Raw genomic sequence first — 22,016 nt, 5'->3', positions numbered from 1 at the left:
GCCCAGGAGAGGAGAGCTGGTCTGGAGCTTCTTGCCAGGTCAGTTCAGAGGTGGCTGAGAACATCTTGGGGAGGGAGTGTCAACAGGAAGGTCACCATAGACCTTGGCAGAAGCTACCAGAGGGCCAGCAAACGGGCAGAGCAGACAAGGCGGAGCTTGTGAAAGCACGAGACTAACTCAGTCAGGCTCAGGGAGGAGACGCCGGCCCAGCTTCTCCTCTCCATTATTTTATTCAAGAAAGTGGAGGACAGACAAGGGGACTGAGCTGAGCCCTGAGTCACTGAAGCTCCCAGCTCAGCCCCCACAGCATGACCAGACAGGACCCAGGAATAACCAATACATTGTCCTCCAAGAGCGCTGAGTGCACTGCCCAAGGTGGGCGCTACTTGGGAGTGCTGCCACCCTTCTTGGGCGTGGTGGGCTTCTTGCTTTGCCAAAGGTGTCCCTGGATAGTGAAGGCATCCACGCTCATAGACATGGTCTTGGCAGGGATCTGGGTGAACCGTTTGCGGTCCGAGTTGTACTTATAGATGCCTTCGACCATGGCAGGAGTGACGGTACGAGGCCCATAGCCTGCCAGCCTCGACAGCTCCTCTGTCTCCCCGGACAGAGTGTAGAGAGCCCGGAACTGGCAGCTTGAGTCCCGGAAGAGAATCAGGAAGTGGTTGGCCTTGCTTTTCTCGATTTCCTGAGGGATGGTGGCAAGAAGCGGTCAGGCTGGCACACTGTCCCACCCGCCAGTCCTATACACTCAGACAGGTGTGGAGCTCACCTCTAGAATCCTGTTCTTCTGGGGCTCGTTCACCTTGCCCGCCAGGCAGCAGTGTGACAAGGCATTGTGGATGATAAACTTGTTAGACTTGGCGCTGGGCTCTTTGTATAGCCGGGGACCTGGAGGGCAGTCAGTCAGTCAGCAGAGACTGGGCATGGGTTGGGGAAAGGCTGGCAGTGTCTCACCAGTCAGCCTCACTGACCTGTGTACTCAGGCACTGATGCTGGAGAGGAAGCGTTGCTCCCATTGTCCCAGTCACGACTGCCAGGCAGGCGGCTTGGAGACATGAGGCCTGATGGAGAAGGGGCCCTGCAAGGGAGGGGCGGGGTGAAGCCTCCTAGGGAAGAGGCTGCAGAGGAGAGGTACACATACTGCGAACTCCCACAAGTCCATACAGTGCTGTCCCATACACTCAGCCTCTGATACACCTACACCGCATATGAGCATATTCTCCAGACTTCAGTCAGTTTCCCCCAAAGCCCATCTGTGTACTGGTGCTTCCTTCAATCTATACAATCCAGCAGTCCAGCCATATCCTGCTCTGGACTCCAGATAGCTGTGTATGATACAAGCTCGGAGAGAGCCCTCGCCCAGACTCACCGAGATGTGGGCCTCTTCACACCAAGGTTATTGGAAGCCTCATTGGCCACAGTAGACAGAGACAGCGTGGACTGGGAATAGACCTTGCTGAGCCTTGAACCTAGGAAGAGATAGTACCAGTCAGTTATCCCTAAGGCCCCTTTACCTCCATCAATGCCCATGGGCATTCCCAAGACCCTTTCAGCCTAAAGATGATCTTTAACCCAGGCTGACCTCAGACATCCTATTTGCTGAGGATAACCCTGAATTCCCAAAATCTTCAGTCTCTGCTTTCTGAGTGCTAGGATTATAGGCCTATAGTGCCATACCTGGTTAATGCTTGGGATGGAACCTGAAGCTGTGTATGCTAGGCAAGCACTCTACCATCTGAGCTGCCACCACCACTCTCAACTTTTCCGTGTGTGTGTGTGTGTGTGTGTGTGTGTGTGTGTGTGTGTGTCCCTCCCTTAGGACCAAACTCAAACTCCTCCTGCTTCAGACTCCTAAGTATCACAGTGACAGGCATATGCCAACATGTCTGCCTTAATACGACCATTTTTCTTCTACAGTGCGTGGTATTTAACCCAGGGCCTCAACCACTCCAGACAAACCTAGCCCTGGGCTTCGAATTCCTATCCACATACCTATAGGGAAGGGAGCATCCTCAAACATCCAAGGGGGTTCCTCACTATCCACCCAGGGAAGGAAGTTACCCCCACCACACTGGAAATCCTGCCCACTCCAAATCCCTGCCCCACGACTGCATCCCAGCAGATGCTCCCTTTTCTCCACAACCGTAGGGCCCCTCCTATCAGGGTCCTCACCCAGCAGGCCGCGGGCTGGGCTTCGTGCCAAGGCAGAGTCATCACAGCAACCAGAGCGTGGCCGGGTGGCCCTGCGCCCGCCCCGCCCTGGTCCCCCGGTCCCTGAGGCCCGGGGCCGTAGCACCTTATCAAGATCATCCATCAGCTTCAGTTGTGCCCGGCGTTCATACTCAAGTCTTGTGAAGTCCCCGCGCCGCGGGCCCACCTCCTCCTCAGCTGGGGCCACGGCTCGGGTAGCAGGAGCCAAGGTGGCCACTGAAGCAGCAGAGGCTATGTGGGCTGTAGAGGCCAAGCCTGGAGCCTCCTCCTGAGCCAGCCTGCAGATTAAACAGAAGGGAGCAGGCAGAAGAGATACAGGGGCACTGAGACAGCAATATCAAAGGCCAGGGTTCCCTCATTCCAGCTCTAGCCTCACCTCATGGCCTCCTCCCGTTTCTGCTCCTTCTCTGCCTCCTGCCACTGTTTCCGCCGCCGGGCCTCCTCAGCCCGCCTCTGCTGACGCTCAAGCAGGCTAGCTCGCTTTTGAGCCATCTCATCCTCCGGCTTGTCTTCGTCCTGGAGGATGATACGAGAGTTTAGATGACCACTCTCTGCTACAGCTGGAGTCTGATTTTAGCACTGACCCAGCCTGTGGCTCGCCTGACCTTAGTTGGTGAGTACCTTACGCACAGCCCTGGGAGCTATATACACAATGCGCTTGACCCAAAGAGGAAAGACTAGCAAGTGATGCACAGACCTTTAATGCTATGCATATGCTTGAAGTGCTAACAAGCTGTAGTGCATTCTGGGGGCTACCCTATTCTGGGGTCTTCTTACCCCCAGTCGAGGGATGAGAGGGACTTACTTAATTGGTGAGAGGGGAACTTTCCAGACAGATGGGTGGGTTAGAGAGTTCAAAGGCCTTGAGGCCAGAACAAACCAATATGGCTGGGACATCGAGTTGGGGAAAAAGACAAGTCATAAGGGAGCAGAGCCCAAAGCGGTGGACGGGCTTGTTGTCCTCCGGGCACAAGTGAACAGTCCCCACTGCTCAGGAAAAACAAACCAACAAAACCAGTAAAGACCAACAGAGGGAGAGTGTGCTCAGCAACACCACCATACACAGTGGCCCTGCTGCAAGTGGTATGAAGATGGAGGATAACCAAACAGGACAGATCAGGAAAGATGATCACCCTGTTTATCCAACCACCCACTCGCCCATCCATATGCCCAACAACTGCTTGTCTGTCCACCAGTGACCCTTCCCTCTCTGGACTTCCCCCACCTACCCACATCGATCCATCTTCCATCCATCTAACCAACCGCCTCTCATCTCCTGAATCCACCTACCTTTCCATCCACCTAGCCAAACTAGCTAATCACATGCCTACCACACACCCATTTAACTTACCCATCCATCTAGCCGCCCTTCCAAACCACCTACCCATCCATCCATTCACCCATCTGAGAAAGCCAGCAAGCCAGCCACTGCCTAGTCAGCTATTCATCCATCCATCAGCTGATACGTGTCAATTTATCCACTCGCCAGTAAAGCTCCATCTCCAAATATCCACCCCGTCCCATCCCCCTTATTAACTCCCCAGGACGTTCCCCATTATCCATCCATTCATGTATCTACCCTACTGGCTCACTTTTTCTCTCTGACCTACCAAGGTGACTCACCTTATAAAAGAATCCAAGCCCTGATCGGGGCTCTCCCTGGGAAGATGCCTCTTCCTCTAAGGAATCTTCAGCCCCAGGGGGGCTCCCATCTCCTTCCTCATCAGCAGCGGGCTCCCCCAGGCTGGCTAGAGGGATCTCAATGAGGGCAGGCTTGGTGGTGGGCTCCTCAGGAGGTGTCCCCTCCGACAGGAGGATAGAGGAGCGAGTCTGTACGGGCACCTGGCTGGGTGAAAACTTGCGTAGGTGAGGGAGGCTGTCTACATCATGGGGTGGTGTGAGTACCCTTGTCAAAGGTGCAAGCTTCAGCTCTGCCGGCCTTGCATGTTTTGGACTACGGGGTGTTGGGCTGGGGCCTGGCCCTGGGCTGCGTCGGGGAGCTGGGGCACGGCGGGCGGGGCTAGGGGATGCTGCTTTAGGCCCAGTGGCAGGTCCAGGAATGACCCAGGCTGCAGGTGGTGGGGCAGGTCCAGGAGCCTCTGGAGGGGCTAGAAGCCGCTGTTGCTGGTCTGTGAGCCTCTGCATGTCCCGCTGCAGAGAGCTCAAAGCAGCACTCAGCTTACTGACTGCTCGATTGTAATCCCCCAGTCCCTCTGGGGGTATCGGGCCCAGATCTGGAGAGAAGGTAACTGACTTAGGCCGTGAAGATGGCTCACCCTGGCCCTCACCTGCTGGCCGTTCCCCACCAGGAACCGAGCCCAGCTCAGCTTCCTCCTCAGCCTCCCCTGCAGCCTCCCGAGGCTGCACCTGCAGGAAAGCGCTCTTGCCCAGTCTCTGCCTGTGTTTGGCAAAGATGGCCTCAATGCGTCGCTTCTGAGCCTCTATGGCTCGGCGCTTCTCCTCCAGCCGGGCCCCCAGCTCACTCATCTCTGAGCTCAAGGCCTCAGATGCTACGGGAGCGGATGGTGGAGACCCCATTCCTGATTCAGACTCAGCCTTCACCAGCTGTTTCTTGCGTTCAGCAAAACTGGTCATCTTCACTTCAGAGTTGTTGGCTGCTGGGGATGAAGCCACAGCTTTTGGGGACCCCTCAGATGGGGGTGGTGGTTTCAGTATCTCTCCTGCTGAGCAGGGAGATGGTTTTGAAGGGTTCTCGGGGTGTGATATATAGATGGGTGCTTTGTTGAGCCCATCAGACAGTGGCTTTGAGGCTCCTTCGGGAGGGTAGGGGGAGGCCAGTGGTGGTTTGGAGAGACCCTCAGGAGAATGGAGGTAGAAGCTGCCATCAGCAGCCCCATCAGGGAGCAGTCGGGGCTCGGCGCTGTGGATGATCTGCAGGGCCTCTTCAATTGTGGGTAGGTCTCCAGATTCTGGGGGTGGCTGAGCAGAATTCCGCGATGACGTCAACACGGTACGTGGGGGAACCAGACTGTCTGAACTGACGGAGCGGAGCAGGACAGGATCTCCCATGACGACATCCACATCGCTGTCCAGGCCAAAGGGAGTGCTGAACGACACAGCCTGGGAGAGGGGACGGCTGGGCGGCCAGAGGGAAGGGTCAGCCCCTGGGACAGGCCTCTGGCATGCCCTCAGCTCAATCCCTCTTCCAAGGCCATGGGGCCCCATATAATACACTCACCTAAGCTGTCGGTTCCAGGCTTTGCCAAGAGCTTCCATGTGGGACATTGATGGAGATGACTTCAGGGAGCCTGGGGACAGACAGTAATTGGTCACTGTGCAGGGGGAAGCTACTCATCTGAGGGTTGGCTGGTGTATAGGACAACCTCTGCAATGTCATCATGTGAGTTGCTGATGGGTCATTATGTGTCTGGTTGTGCAGAAATGAATGGCTAGAACTTCTGGGATGACTCAGTGATACACTACTTGCCTAGCATATGAGAGGCCTTGGGTTCAATTCCTAGTATTGTGAACTATGGTTAGTAGTTTCTTTGGACCATTGAGATGGCTCAGCAGCTTAAGGGCACTTGCCTCCAAGCCTGATGAACCGAGTTCAATATTGGCGACCTATATGGTGAGCAGAGAGAACTAATTTCTGCAAGTTGTCCTCTCTGAACCTCTACACATGCACGAAGGCAAATATGCCCCTGCACATAAAAGAATGATAATAGAATTTAAAAATTAAAACGAAATGACCAAATATTAGCTATGTGGTATCATGTAAAGAGTCTTCTTTGTTTTGTTTTGTCGAGACTGTGTTATACCATGTAATCCTGGCTGGACTGGAACTCTCTATGTAGCCCAGGTTGGCCTCCAACTCACAGAGAACTGCTAATCTCTGCCTCCTTAGTTCTAGGATTAAAGGTGTCCACTACCACACCCGGCTGATGCAAGGGGTCTTGAAGCTAGCCATAAAGGAAGTCAGAAAGACCCAGTGAGGTCCACTGGAGGACTCCACAGGAAGTCAGCTGGGGAATTCTCGTGGCTGAAGTTTCATGGTAATAGAAGCCATGTACTCTCTTCACCTGTGGATCCTCTGAGTGGGGACTGGGGACCACCAGGCGACAGTAGCGGGTGACGGAAGTTGAAGACCGGAGAACTGCCAAACAGATACACATCAACCTTCAGTCTCCTCTCACAGGTATCCCCAGCCCCGCCCCTGCATCCAGGTGGGCAGGAAGAGGCCCCACAAAGGGAGAACTCCACTTCCACAGGGACCCATACCTGCTGCCACTGTTATTCTGAGATGGTACAGTCTCGGTATTCCGGGGGGAGACAGCTACTGGGTGCACAAAGAAAGAGGTCAGGCAGAGCAGAGCTCCTTTACCCTCTTCTAGACCCCAAGGCAAGCCCAGGTCCTTAGGGCTCACCGTGTCCGTCAGGGAAGTCTTTGGCCTGCACGAAATCCGGCTTCAGAACCTCAAAGCACATATACATCTCCGCCAAGAGCACCACCAGATTGACCTGCAGACCAGGGAGAAGTCAGCTGACTAGTGGAACAGCCCTGGATACGGACCTCAGGCCCAGAGCCTTATCCCCACACCATCAAGATGGCTTTTACCTTGAGGGGCGGTGGAACATAGAGCAAGTCTTCAAGGGACAGGGGGCAGCCTCGAGGAAGATGGGAGGCACAGAAATCTTGCACCAGCTGGAGGTTGTACAGACTGTCCGCCACAGACATGGGGTCCTTGAGGCACACCTCTGTGGGGACAAGACAAATGGGTGTCCAACTCAATGGAAAAGAAGATGGGAGTTCCAGAGAAGCCCTCCTTTGAGCCAAGTCACATACTTTTTGTAAGGTACATACTGTAACGTGTTGACCCCTCTAAGACTTAATGCAAGATTTGTTTTCTTTTCTTTTTTCTTGTCCTCTGTATATGTGTTCACATATATGTACATGTCTGCAAACCAGAGGTCAACAGTGGGTATCTCTTCCTTCCCACGTGCTCTCTACCTTAGATTCCAAGATAGGATCTCTCACTAAAACTGGTGCTTGCTGATTCTACTAGTTGGCCAGCAAGTCCCCAGAATCCCCCTGTCTCCACCTCCCTGGCACTGGGATTAGAGACACTGCTGTACAGAGATCTTTACATGGATGAAGAACCCAAACTCAGGTCTTTATGTTTTTACAGCTTATCAACTGAGCCATCTCCCAGCTTTCTCAATCCTGTTTCTGGAGAGATGGCTTGGCAGTTAAGAGCATATACTGCTCTTGCAGATGACTTGAGCTCCCAATACCACATCAGAGGAGAATAGCTACGGGGGATCCAGCACCTTCTTCATTCAAGACTCCAAGGTCACCTGTACTCGGACATGATAGACCCACATACATATATACATATTTTTAAAACTAAAATAAATCTTAAAAACAAAAACCAAATAAAAACATCTTCCTAGGTCAGCTAGAAGGGTGCCTGTTTATAATAATATAACATAACATAATATAACATAACATAATATAATATAATATACAAAGTCTGGGTTCTATTCCCAGTATCACATAAATTTGGCCTGGGGGTATATGACTGTAATCTCAATATTTAGAAGGTAGAGGCAAGAGTATTAGGAGTTGAGGGCTATCCTTTGCTAGATAGTGAGTTTGAGACAGCCTGGGCCACATGAGATTCTGTCTCAAACAACAACAACAACAAAAAACACAAAGAAACTTTTTTTCCTAGGCAGATATATAGTAGCACATACCTGTAATCCCAGCACATGGGAGGCCTCAGGCAAGAAGAAAGGAAATTTGAGGCCAGCCTGGGTTACAGAGCAACTCTCTCAAAACAGTAACAAGTTTCTTTTCTTAGCCAACCATTGCCCTTGGGGCATTGCATTTGACCCAAAAGATACTTCTAGATGAATTTGTTATTTTTCTTCAAATGAAAATGTTACACTGAGGGAGGGGGTGAGGTGGGGGAGGGGGTGGGAGAGCACCCTCATAGAAGCAGGGGAACGGGGGATAGAATGGGGGGGTTATGGAGGGGAAAGTGGGAAAGGGGATAACATTTAAAAAGTAAATAAAATATATTCAATAAAAAAGAAAAAAAAACATTACATTGTCTTAGGATCTAGATTCCTAAAGTAGAATTTGGACCTTGACCTTCAGCAAGCATGAACTCTACAAAGCACAGAGAGGTTTAGACACGTGTACGTGGTCACAGAGCTAACTTAGAGAGGAGAGAGATGTAAACCTGAATGTTCTGATTCTAGAAGCAGCATTCAGGGACTGGGGATGTGGCTGAGATGGCAGAGCGCTTGCCTAGCACACATGAGCATTGGGCTCCATTCCCCGCACCGCATAAACCAGACATGGTGGTACACACCCTCCACCCCAGCACTCAGAGAGGCTCAAAGTAAGGTCAGGGCTGACCGAGGTTAAGACCTTAGCTCAGTACTGAATCATACTGGCCCTGGAGACCCGAGATACCCTCTCGGGATCAGGTCTGGCTTATCCACTACTTACCCTCAAGTCGTAACAGCTGGGGACAATAGCAGTGGATGGTGGCAGCCAGTGCTGCGCCACTGGCCAGGTCCTGAAGGGTAGTCACATTTGGAAAGCAGGGGGCCCTTCGGGCAATGGCACGGTCCTTGCGGTATCGAATCTGTGGACAGGAACAGAGTGAGGTTAGCAGTCGGGCTAGCCATATCCGGGTTGGCGATCATGCAGGCTGGAGTAGGGAAAACTGGGATTTCTGCCATGAAGGGGTGGGAAGCTCAGGATCCCCAGAGCCAGAATGGGAGGGGAGGGAGGGCCAGCCTGGAGCAAGGGAGGGACAGAAGCAAGAGGCAGAAGACTTGTCTGTGAGCAGCCAGGCCAGCAGCAGGGGCTAGGGACAGGGCCGCCTGAGACCCTGGGGAAGGGGGATACATTACCATAGGGGGTTTGTTCCCCGACTCCTTCAAACAGAAGGCAATTGCGTGCTGGGGGGGGAAGGAGCGGCCGTCAGCAAGGCCTGCTGGACCCCCAAAGCCCCCTCTGGGGAAAGGAGGAGTACTGACCCCCTGTCATGAGCCTTGGCCATCTAACTCCTTAATCATACTCCGGCCGGCTTCGGGGACCCCAGCTCCTCCCAGCCCTGAGGAACCCCACAAAAGCAGCCTCCCATGACAAGCCCAGGCCCTGGCTTAGGGAGAAGATGCAAAAGAAGCAGGTAGGCAGAAATAATCCACCCCCCAACCCAGACCCCAGGTAGGGAGAAGCAGTGAGCAAAGGCGGGGACCCCCTATCCAGTCCACATTGTCCCTTTATTTATATACTACAGGGATAAATTATATGAAGCAAGGAGAGGCTTATACTATAGTGTATGATCATACAGCTAATTAGGGGGAAGAGAGAGAATTTATAATCGTCTAAACCTCAAAATTCTACCCAATTAGGGAAGCTGAGGATCTCTTCCTCTTGGCTAGGAAGATTCCTTTCATGTATCTACAATTTGAGGTCACTGCCTACATCCCTAGTAGGCAAGGGGGCTTCTTCTTCTTAAGCTAAGAAGAGGCTCAGGAGTCCTGCCTTCTTAGTTAATGAAAAAGCTCATCTACTTTCTTGTTTGGGCTTTCTTTTGTTTTTTGTTTGTTTTAAGATTTATTTTTGTTGTACACATATATAGACGTGTCTGTATATGGGGTATATGCACGTGCATATAGTGCCCATGGAGGCCAGAAGAGGGACCTGGATCTCCTGGAGCTGGAGTTACAGGCATCTCTTCAGCTTCAATCCTCTAGCTGTCAGTCTGTGGTTCGTTTAAGATAGGGTCTCCAGATATACCCTAGGCTGGCCTGAAATTTGCAATCCTCCTGCCTCAGCTTCCCTAGGGTTGGGATTACAGACATGCACAAGCATGTCCAGCTCTACCTCTGCTGATGACAGAGATTCTCACCCCCTCTCCATCTCAGGTTCCAAAGAGTTCTCTTAGTCCCCAGGGCTGGAGTGCTACCTCCATTGCTCACGGCTGGGGGTGGGGGAGGATGCAGCTTATCAAGCAGAAACGACACAGACAAGACAGAAACAAGCAGGACAGGCAGACGAGACGAAACAGACAGCCTCACTTACAGGAACCAGCTTCCAGTACCAGCGTGTGGGGCACTATTGTCAGAGGGACAGAGAAGGGGACAGCAGAGGCCGATGCAGTAAGAAGTGCAGAGAGAAAGAGGAAAAGAGAGTCACCTCCAGGCTCACCCTTAATCTCAGCAATGGCCAGGAGGTGCAGCCCATCCCTTCCCATCAGCCTCACAATCATCTATCTATCCACCCATCCATCCATTCTCCATCCATCCATCCATCCATCCATCCATCCATTCTCCATCCATTCATTCATCCATCTATCCATCCATCCACCCATCTATACACCCACCCACCCACCCACCCATCCATCTACCCATCCATCCATCCATCTACCCATCCATCCATCCATCCATTCTCCATCCATCCATCCATCCATCCATCCATTCTCCATCCATTCATTCATCCATCTATCCATCCATCCACCCATCTATACACCCACCCACCCACCCACCCACCCATCCATCTACCCATCCATCCATCCATCTACCCATCCATCCATCCATCCATTCTCCATCCATCCATTCATCCATCCACCCATCCATCTACCCATCCATCCATTCATCTACCCATCCATCCATCCATCCATTCATCTACCCATCCATCCATCCATCCATCCATCCATTCTCCATCCATCCATTCATCTATCCATCCACCCACCCATCCACCCATCCATCCATCCACCCATTTTTCCTTCCATCCATTCCTTGTCCTAGCCTCACCGAGGGCTGAGAAGGAGAAGCCCCATCCAGAGGGACTGCAGGAGATGCACGCTGGGCTGCTTCTTGTTCCGTCTTCTCCTGCAGCCGCCGAACGGTCTAGGGTCAGAGAGAAGTCAGTGCCTGGTCATTTGGTTAACACCACTGTCTCCTCTCACCATGGCTTGGCCCCACCCTACTTACTGTGTCTACCCAGAAAAGGAGTTTGTGCTCCAAGCTGCTCAGAGCCAAGGGACCAGGCAGTGTCTTTGTCCACTCAAATGAGAAGGCAACCATGAGAGCGTCGATGACAGCTAGGTGGGCTCCCTGTTGGGGCAAAGGCTGGAAGATGAGACCAGAAGGCCAGGCAGGGAGCTACACTTCCACCTCCAGTCCCAGAGAAGAGGAAAAACCTGGAAATGGGAGGAGTAGGGCCAGGGAATGGCTATGGGGCCAGGGATTGCTGGGTGGGACCTTGAGAACGAGAGTTATGCAAGAGGCCACGCATGGGCTAGGTTTTGAAGCTAAAACACCAAGGTTTACAATGTAGTAGAAACCAAGGGCAGAACTGGAGGAGCTGGAGGAGTGGAAGGGTATAGGAACTTGAGGGAGGAGCCCGGCATGATCTGCAGAACTGAGTGAGATGCTTCTAGCTTGGTGGAAAAGCTAGGCTTGGGAAATGGAGGTAGGCTTGATAAGGGGAGCTAAGCCTTGTGGGAGGAGCTACACCTAATGGGTTGAGTTTGGGAGCAGGGCTGGAACCGCTTGGTGGGTGTAGCCAGGATTAGTGGGTGGAGCCTGAAAGGAGGTTCAGGCAAGGAGCTTAGTGCAGGGAGGTGCACTAACCAGGAGCAGAGCATACCATGAGAATTGGCTGGTGTTTCAGGTCAGCCTCACGCACTGGGTGCTCAGGCAGCGAGGGCACCGTGCCCCTCCTTGCCAGCAAGGCCAGCAGAGCAGAGGGGCTGGGGGATGGCTCGAGCTGCGGCAGTGCCTGGCGCCAGGCCCGGCAGTAGAGTTCGGCAGAGAGCAGCAGCCGCGTCACTGGGGGCTTCACGTGCTCCTGTGCGTACTGGTCGGTGTAGAAGGGTTCCCACAGCTCCGGGGGCACATGCTCTGCATTGGGGAGGGGCACAGCAGGCCAGATCAACATATGACTCATCTGCTTACCCTTCTACAAAGACATGATCCCAAGGAAGGAAAGGTCTGGGCCAGGAAGGCATAAAGCAAGGTACATAGGTGTGTGTGTGTGTGTTTTGTGTGTGTGAGTATGCGCACGCGCACACACGCACCACACAAGTACCGTCAGAGGCCAGAATAGGATTGGGTATCAGTAGCTAGAAGCTAGTACCCCAGAAGCTAGAGTTACAGATAGTTGTGAGCCACCAGACATGAGGGCTGGGAAATGGACTAGTGTTCTCCAGGAGAGGCGCAAGAGCTCTTGACAGCCAAGCACATCCACTGGTGTTCTGAGACGATAATCTTTCACTGAACCTTGGCCTTGCCGTTCCAGCTGACCTAGCTGACCCGTGAGCTCTCTGGGATCCATGCATCTCTGCCTCTCCAGAGCTTAGGTTACAGTCTGTGCAATTCTTTTCTCTGGATACTGGGGTTCTGAACTCAAGTCCTGCCTTCCCAGCAAGCCCCTTCACCACTGAGCTCTCTCATCTCCTTGCTCCCTATCTGTCTAGCTTTTGGGGTTGAGTTTCAATCCCAAGCTACCCTCAAAACAAGAATGACCTTGAATTTCTGATCCTCCTACCTGAACCTCCAGAGTCCTAAGGTTATAGGCATGCACCACCAGGCCTAGTTTAGGACATGCCCTGCTAGGGACAGAACTCAGGGCTTCCCACATGCTTCTCAAGCCCCATCAAGCCCCATCCTTATCCCTGGAAACTTCTCTTTACAGATGGGAACCAACTTATTAGAAAATGTACAGGGAAGGAAAGTGACCAGCCTAAGGCTACGTGGGTCTCCAATGCCAGGACTGAGACTCAAACTCGGGTCCTAAGCAAACTCTATACCTCCCTGCCGTCTTAGTGGCTGGGATGGGTGTGAGGCTACAGGTTCTACATGCCGGAAGTCAGGCAGAGAGCAGGTACTTTGAGGAAAATGAGGGAGCGAAATTTGGTGCGTGCCAGACCTTGGGGGTACTTTCAAAGCAGAGGGCATAAGGAGTAGGGGCCTAGGAGAATACTGAGGTCAGCCAGGAAAACCATACTGGAAGGACACAAAAGAGAGCCAGGCCCCCAGCACGCACGGCTGTAATCCTAGCCTTGGGAAACTAAGCCAGGATGAGCCTCCCACCGGCCTAGGCTAGAAACAGCAACAAGACAATCTGTGCCATGACACCCTGATTCAAAAAGCCCACCAAAAGCTAAGTCTGGTGGCCCATGTGTCTGCTGTAATTGCAGAAGTGGAAGCAAAGGCCAGTGAGGGCTACAGTGAGCCACCCCTCACCCCAACACAACTCCTTCCCCCCATCTTTAAAAAAAAAAAAAAAAAAAAAGAGTGGTCCATAACATGGCTCAGCATTGCCATAAAGCCAGACAACCCGAGTTCCATCTCCAAGACCCACACGGTGGAAGGAGAGAACCAACTCCCACAAGCCACCCTCTAACCCTCATATATCCGCCATAGCCTGGACACCCCCAACACATACACACAAAAATAAGAAATGAAAAGGGAGAGCATAGGGATGGCTAAGTGGATAAGGGTGCTTGCTGATACAGTAACAACCCTAAGGTCAATCTCCAGAGCCCATGCACCAGAGGGAAGAAAGAACTAACTCCACCACGCTAGCCTCTGACCTCTATGCATGCACCACAGCGAGCAACACACACACTATAATACACATACTGGGGGGGATGGGGGGTGGGGACCAGCTATGTATGGCGGGCAACAATTGTAATTTCAGCATTCAGGAGGCTGAAGCAGACAAACTGCTAAAAGCTTGAGGCCGATCTGGGGGTACATTAACTTCCTGGCCAACCTGGACTACAAAGAGAGGCCCTATCTTAAAATGGGGGGAAAAAAAAAGTCCGGGAGGGAAATTGATGGTGGATGGCATAAAAATAAATTGTATACATATGGGTATGAAATTGTCAAAGAACAAAGTATCTTTTTAAAAGAGAAGAAACCCAGGAAGAACTCCTGAGGTAAGGGCAGAGGGGACTGAAATCACTTGGTCAGGAACTGCCTTAATCCGGTTCAATCAGCCCAGCTGTTACATGTGTGTAAAAATATAGGCCAGAGAAATGCTAAAGCAAGGCTCCAGGGTAGAGCAAGACACATCAGACCAAACCATTCAAACTTTGTTGTGGTAAATATTATTGGGGGGTTACCCCACTTAGACCATATAGCTCCCAAGTAAAAGACACAAAAGGCTTAACATTTATAATAACTCTTAAAGCATTAGAGGTGGGCAGATGTCAACCCTCTAAGCTATTTTGTCTACTCTGTCAATAACCCCAATATATTATTTGCCATGTTCCATGTTCCACCTGGTGGGTGCCTATTCCACCGGCCGGCCCCCATGGCGGTGAAGTCATGATCCACCTACCCCATGGCAACTTCTACCTTCCTCCTCCTCCCTCTCCATCCTGGTCCCTGCCTCTGACCCCAAGCCCTGGAACCTTCCCACCATCCCTTCCTTCTCTTCTGCCCAGCCCAGGCTGTAGGCATCATTATTAACCAATCAAGAATAACTTGGGGGTGGGGGGAAGGTTCACACAACAAAGACTGGTATACATGAGGATCCGTTCCTCTTGGAGCAACCAGATCTTGGGGTATAAAATTTAGCATTTGAATACGAACATCACCAGACCAACCCTGTACAAATCTTCAGAGTCAGACTCCCAAGAGTCCACTTGACATAAGGACCTGGCATCATTAACAGAAACCCCTTCTTGCCACATCTCCTTCCATGCCCTCAAAAACCACACTTGACCTTCCCATGAAGGGCTACACTCCTATGGAGAGCTGAGAGCATCTACCTGCTCTTAGCTTTGCTCTTTGAAAGATGAGGGATTTCAAGTAAAGTCATCCACCCTCCAAATCTGAGCTTGATGTCCAGGCCACACCTGACCGAAGAAAGAACCAACTTCCAAGAGTTGTCCTCTGACTTTCCTGTGTGCCACAACAGGTGCAACATTGTCTCTCTCTCTTACACACACACACACACACACACACACACACACACACACTTTTTTTTTAATGAAATTTTAAACATTTTAAAGAAAGATAAAGAATCTGAAGAGTCACTGAAGGGACTCTGGCCAGCTCCATCAGAGCTGAGCATGGCTCTGGCAGGCCTTGCCCTTCTCCCCCATTCTTTCTGTCTGGCTAAAAACCCCTGGATTACATTCCTGAAGCTAGCTTGCCCCCAAGGCCTATGCCCTTATTTGGCCAATTCCTATTCCTGAGGCTGACTACCAAGGTTCAGGTATTAAAGTATTGAAGTCCAACAATCAAAAAAGCCCCTGGTGGCTACCCTAACTGACTTGTCCAATTAAAATTAGGCCTCATCTTAACACAGGGTTTCCCCTTTACCTTTATATACCTTTTGCCTGTGGGCCACTTCTGTCTTCTCCTTTGTTCCCCTCTGGGACAAATACCCTTCCCCTTCTCCCTTTCCTCCCCTCTCCCTGTTCTCTTCCCCACCTCCCTCTTTATCCCCTGTCTTTGTCCTTTATACCTGTGCTCTGTCCCTCTGGGGCAAATCAATCTCCTTTGTGCTGAGAACTTGGTCTTGGGGGTCCTGACTTTACTTTCACTCACCTCCTCCAGCCCCCTGCCTTCACTGCCTTATCTCTTCCCCCTGCCTCAACCTCATGGCCCCGGATTCCATCAAGACGCAGCTTCTGTTCTCCTGTTCCTAGGCCTCCCCAAGGCCAACAGCAGCCAGCCAAACACACACCCACGAGCCCACAATGCACCTGGGCTCTGTGCCCAGTACCTCCTTCCAGAATCTTTCCTCCTGCTATCTTATTCCAAAGGGACAAGCCCCACCCCACCTTGTGGAGGCTTGGGTGACCATCTGATTGCCACCTGGTGTAGACTAGGATGTGTCCTCCTGCTCCTCCTCCCTGGCATCTCCCACTGCCCTCCCCCAATCTACATCCTAGTGATAAGTCGCCATCTTTCCTGCCTTTATCTGCCCCACGCTGCATCCAACCTCCTGATATTACCCTGACCCTTCTCCTACACCCAGTCTCCTCTCAGGCTCAGGCACAAGCACAAGCACTTCCTGTTCCCAAGAGCAAACTGTAAGGACTTTCCCTGAGGAACAAAAATAACCTAGAATCCCTTCTCACTGACTTCTGCTTCATTTTGTTTTGAGACAGGGTCTCATGTAGCCCAGGCCAGCCTCGAACTTGCTACATAGCCAAGGACAGACTCCAACATCCAATCCAGCCTCCACCTCACCAGTGTCAGGATTATAGCCATTTGAGTGCCACCACACCTAGTTTACGCCATGCAGATTAAATTCAGGGACTTGAGCATGCCAGGAAGGGACTCTGTCACCTGGGTAAATCTACAGCCTTCATCTCCCAGGTACGTCAAAGTTGTTCTACACCAGGGTTCTTCCACTTGACTGGCATTTGGGATGAGGGAGAAGGGGTGGTACCGAGTGGAGCTGAGCAAAAGCACTAGTCACTCACTAGTCATGACTGCCAGAATCATTTTCCTTCAATGCAGAGATAGTCGGCAGGGCATGGTGCCACAAGCAGAGGCAAGAGGACCATGAGTTCGAGGCCTCCCTGAGTTATATAGTGAGATCATTTCAAAAAGGCAAAGTTGCCAGATGAAGTAACTCATGCCAGCAACCCCAACATTTGGAAGGCTGAAACAGGAGGCTCAATGTCAGCTTGGTGTATATAGTGTGTCCTGAGATGGAATGATACTCTGTAAGAGTTCAGGCTATTTAACAAAACAAAATGAAAGGGACCAGGGAGTGAAGGCACCTGACACTAAACCTAACAAATCTTGAGTTTAAGATGAAAACTGGTCCCCGAAAGTAACTGTCGTCTGACCCTGCACCACATCGAATGGTATACAAAGGCATGCATGTGCACACACACTAAATAAATGCAATAAAAAATGTATTAAAAACTGAAATACTGAGCTGAGCAGTGACGGTGCAGGCAATTAATCAGAGCACTGCGGAGACAGAGGCCTGTGGGTCTCTGTGAGTTCAAGGCCAGCCTGGCCTACAGGGCTCAATTCAGGAAAGCCAAAGCTACACAGAGAAACCCTGTCTCAAACCCAAAATAAGAGATGGCTCAGCGATTAAGAACACTGGCTACTCTTCCAGAGGTCCTGAGTTCAAATCCCAGCAACCACATGGTGGCTCACAACCATCAGTAATGGGATCTGATGCCCTCTTCTGGTGTGACGGAAGACAGCTACAGTTTACACGTAAAATAAATCTTAAAAAAAAAAAACAAATCCAAGCAAATAAGAGTTAAAAAAAAAAAAAAAAAAAAAAAAAAAAAAAACTAAAAGTAAAAATTTAAAAGGAGAAAAAGAGACTATAATTTAGTGACAGTTTACAGCCCAATCCTGTTCTAAGACCACCAAAGTACAAAATGAGTAACAAACCGATAACAGATATTTGATTTATAGTTTTGTTTTTGTTTTTGAGATAAAGCCTTTGGTTGCCTAGGTTGGCCTCAAACTCTCATTTTAACTGAAGATGACCTTGAAGTTTTAAGCTTTGGGATTCTACCACCCAACTACCAAAGTGACAGGTATACTGAGCCATGTCACGTTTATGATGTACTGGGCATGGAACTCAGTGCTTCCGACATTCTAGAAAGAACTCTCAGCTTAGCCACATCCCAAGCCTGCATCATGTTGGTCCGGTTTTGTCTTCTTTGGATGGAGGTTTCTATATACAGCCTAGCTTGACTTTGAACCCATGACCCTTCTGCCTCTGCCTCCCTGTGCAGGGATGACTAGAGAGGCCACCACACTTTGTCCAGTGTTTATAGTACCTGCACATCTGGTTTGCACCAGCTACATTTCAAGCATTCAATCAGCTCACGGGGACTAACCCCAACCCTACTAGACAAGACATTCCTATAACACAGCTAAGATTTACTCACACATGACCTTCTGTGTGCTTAGTTCTACAACATACTTTTGTTGTTGTCCTGACAAATGAGGTCTTTCTTGTCTCCGGTATGACTGCCCTACACCCCTAACCCCCAAGATAATTATGCTAACATCATGGTACAGATAAGGAAACCACAGCTCAGAGAGCTAAGGTAACTTACCCAAAATCACACTGCCATAAAATGGTGGAGCCCAGATGGAACCAGTTTCCCACACATACCTCTCTCCTATTTGCAAGGCCTAAGGAATGGCATTTGGTATTTTACAAACTTCCATAGAAGTCTTTCTTATCTCCAAGTGTGTCTCTTCTGAGCCCACCAGCCTGCATTCCTCACACCTTGCCTTGGGGGCCACCAGAACTACCCCTTCCGAGGCCTGTCTGATCTTGCTGGTGCTCAGACACCTTCTCTGGCTCCCCATGTCTCCCACCATAGTGAGGGTTTCTCCTTCTGAGGCAAACTTGGTACCCTCTTGCTCTGACTTCCAGGCACCATGGGGAGCTTCAGGCTCTCCTCTAACAACCTTGGCATCCTCAGGCTCCTCTCCTTGGTGTCCTTCAAGACAGCTTCTCAGGGGAACCCCCTTTTTGTACCCCACCCCTACCTCTGGAAGATCTTGAGAATATTCTCCTGCAGGCCCAGATCCTTGGACTACAGCAGGTCTCACAGTAGGGTACCTACAGCAGGTGTCCAGGTTCTACTTTGGTGCCCATCCCCATCCTCCTGGACCTGTCCCAGCATCTTCTCCACACCCTAAGCACCAAGCACTGGCTGCCTCTTGAAAGGTGTCTGTCTGCAAAGAACCCCAATTTTCTGGGCCTGGTGGTTTAAACCTACTAACCCAGCAAATCAGAGAGGGGCTGGAGATGTGGCTCGGTGATACAGTGCCTCCCTAGTTTCCCCAGTGAGGGGCTGGGGTCATAGCTCAGCTGCTGGACACTCCCTAGCATAGGGCTCTAGGCTCCAACCCAAGTGCTGGAAATTACAAAACACAAACCAAAAGCCAAACAACAACAACAAAACTCTGCACCAAGAAGAGAGGGAAGTTTTGGCTGGTGAAACGCTTGCCACCAAGCCTGACAACCTGATTTCTATCCCTGATACCTACATGGTACCAGGAGAACAAACACCTCTAACCTGTCTCTGGCTGCCACCCAAACCTTGTAACACCCAGAAGCACACACACAAGGAATAACTATATTTTAAAGTTGACCTAGCCTAGATCTGTTCCTCATCATTTCCTCAGCCCCCACCCCTTGTCTGGAGAGACAGGTAGATGAGGGCTGATTTGATCCTGAGGCAGCTGCAGTCACTGAGCCAAGTCCCAGAGTGGAAGGGGCTGGATCACCAGAAAGAGAAATGGGTAAAGCCCAGTTTTAAGGTCCCCTCAAGGGGCTTTCCTTCCCTGTGCAAACTTATACAGTAACTTCTGCACAGTCCTCTGCCTGAGAGACAGTGAGAGGCATTGAGAAGATATTCTCGCCAGTCACAGTGAACATCCACCACGCTGTGTCTTCTGCCACATCAGACAATGGAGTCACCTCTCAACAACTTGGACTCAAAAGTACTGGGGGTTTCAGGCTAGCAAGATGGCTCAGCAGATGAAGGTGCTTGCCACCAAGTGACCCCTAGGACCCATGCAGTTCTCTGACCTCCACATATGTGCCCTTACACACACACACACACACAAATAGGTAAACAAATATAACTTTAAAACAAGTCCTGGGTGATAACCCACCACATGAAACCACAGGCAACCTCTATGTGTTTTAGGCACTTCAGTGGACAAACAATTCTTTTTATTCTTCCATAGAAAAAGGAACAGAAGTTCAGAGAATCTGAATTATTATTCCACACTGTAGGAGGGCTGGGTCTCAAACTCAACTATGACTTAACAGAGTGGGGCTCTTGGGCTGGCAAGATGGCCCAGTGGGTAGAGGTGCCTACTTCAGAAGACCTGATGGAGTGTTCAGAGCTCACAGAAAGGTGACAAGGAGAGAGAGCTGATGCTCTGTGGTTGTTCTCTGACCTCCATCTACACGCTGTGGTGGGCGCCCACCCTTACACACACGATGATGAACAATCAAAAGTAAAAAGCTCACAAAGCCAGCCCTTCTAATCTAATCACCGCAGCATCTGAGGGGCTGGGACATAGGTTCCAGCTCCCAAATCTTCTCTTCCTCTAGCAAATCCCTGGGGGTGTGCAGGTGTCAGAGGCCCCTGGCCCCACAGGGAAGAGTGCAGTGAGAGAGACTTGTAGAAAGTGGGAAAGACAGGCCTGGGGAGAAGCAACTGATGGGCAGCTGTCACAGGAGACCCACACCCAGAACAGGTTGGTCGGGGAAGGCAATGGGGTGGGGTGAGGGGCTGCACCCAGTGAGAGCCAAGATCAGTAGGAAGGCAGGGCATTTTCCAACACACACACACACACACACACACACACACACACCGTTCTCTCTCTCTCCCTAGTCTCTCTCTCTCTCTTTCTGTCTCTGTGCATGTATGTCTCTGTCTCCTACTCCCAGTAAGGCCTAGACCTTAATTAACCCCCATTTTCCCAAGGCCTGGCCTGGTCTCCCAGCTCTGGGCTGTGGTGGCTGCCGCTGCCCAAAGCCAGGACTTAGCCTTCCCAGGTCTAATAATCCACCTTCCTCATTTGCCCAGTAGGAATGGCCCTCGTCCTTTAGGCCTGTGGGCATACGGAAGGGAGGAGAAGTAGGGTGGCTTCAATAAGAGAAGGCCTGCCCGCCCAGACCTACACTCCAGGACAGCTGGTGAATGAGCCATTTGTGCCCACCTGAATCCTCAGGAAAGTGTGGCAATACGTCGCAGCTTTCAGCCCTTACCAGGGCGATCCAGACGAAAGAGAAGGGTCTCAGACCCACCCACACACATACACACACACACTCACTCTGGCCACCGGCAAAGCAGGGTTTGTGTCCCAGTCACGGAGCTGTAGATCTGAGCTCTTAAAATGCTCCTTCGGGAGTCCAAGACACGGTGTATATATACATTAGAGGAAAGACAGGGAAGATGGGGGTAGAGGAAATCATCAAAGGTTTCTGGTGTGTGTAAAAGGGGAGTTGGCCATGCAGTTAGGCCCTGGGGTCCGAGGAATGAGGGTTGGAGGCGGGAAGCAGAGGGTTGTACCAGGAGACCCTTCCCCCACCACATACAAAATTGGTCTGCAAACCCCACCCCTGCTCACCTGGGGGCTCTGATCCCGGGGTCCCAAGGTGCACAGCCTCTTGGCGGGCCCCACCCCCGACTGCGTTCCAGCGACCCGGACGGGCAAAGTCCAAGGGCCCGGGCCGAGCAGGAAGCTTGGAGGCCCAGCTCAGCAAAGACCGAAAGCTCAGGGACCCTAGGCAGCCCCGACGCTATTGTTCCCACGGCCCCGGCTTGGCGCCCCGCCCCCCGCACCTGCCGCGCCCCAGCCTGGCTCCCCCTGTCCCCTCCCCAAAGGCCCTCGGGTTACCTGCTCCCCCGAATGCGGCCCGCAGCACCCACGCCAGACTCGCCGCCGCCTTGGCTCTAGAGAAATCGTACTGGTCCAATGACTTGATCTCGGGAACCAGGAAAGTCCTCCGCAGTGGCCCGGACCCCGCGGGCGCCGCTTCCACCATGGCGACGCCGGGGCTACGGTCGCCCGGGTCCCCGCGCTCTGATGGGCTGGGCTGCACTGCGCTGCGCCGCTGCCGAGCCTCCGCCACCACGATCCCGGTTGCCGCCGCAGCCGCCGCGGCCGCCACTGCTGCTGCTGCTGCTGCTGTTACTAATAAAGCTGCTGAGGCGCCGCTGAACCAGGTGCGGCCGAGCGCGCTGGCGACGCGGCGTCGACCCCGCCCCGGGGCGGAGCCCAGGTGCGCCCCGCCCCCAGATTGATTGGACTCAGTTCTCTCTGGCTCC

At 51.8% G+C, this 22,016-nt stretch overlaps 1 protein-coding gene across 4 annotated transcripts; it reads right to left on the bottom strand.

Annotated features, from left to right (window-relative positions):
- Window positions 1-335: 335 nt before the first annotated feature.
- CAMSAP3 (calmodulin regulated spectrin associated protein family member 3) lies at window positions 336-21,733 on the bottom strand (the record flags this gene model as incomplete). 4 transcript variants are annotated; one of them, XM_080941119.1, is made up of 19 exons in its annotated part: window positions 336-688; window positions 773-891; window positions 975-1,081; window positions 1,373-1,472; window positions 2,176-2,492; window positions 2,591-2,730; window positions 3,838-4,060; window positions 5,414-5,483; window positions 6,258-6,331; window positions 6,457-6,514; window positions 6,603-6,696; window positions 6,794-6,933; window positions 8,696-8,834; window positions 9,106-9,153; window positions 10,283-10,315; window positions 11,014-11,109; window positions 11,194-11,316; window positions 11,852-12,105; window positions 21,586-21,733. In XM_080941119.1, the coding sequence occupies 19 exons, from the start codon at window positions 21,731-21,733 to the stop codon at window positions 383-385; spliced, it is 2,589 nt and encodes an 862-aa protein (XP_080797245.1). In that variant the 3' UTR covers window positions 336-382. The 4 variants fall into 4 exon arrangements, with proteins under 4 accessions (XP_080797245.1, XP_080797242.1, XP_080797244.1 ...); XM_080941116.1 differs by having other exon boundaries at window positions 3,838-5,311; window positions 6,457-6,511; XM_080941118.1 differs by having other exon boundaries at window positions 6,457-6,511.
- Between the last annotated feature and the right edge of the window lie 283 nt (window positions 21,734-22,016).

This window comes from Micromys minutus (assembly GCF_963924665.1).
Source record: "Micromys minutus genome assembly, chromosome: 29".
NCBI classification, from domain to species: domain Eukaryota; kingdom Metazoa; phylum Chordata; class Mammalia; order Rodentia; family Muridae; genus Micromys; species Micromys minutus.
The sequence above is the reverse complement of the archived record's forward strand: the minus strand, read 5'-3'. Positions and strand labels throughout refer to the sequence as shown.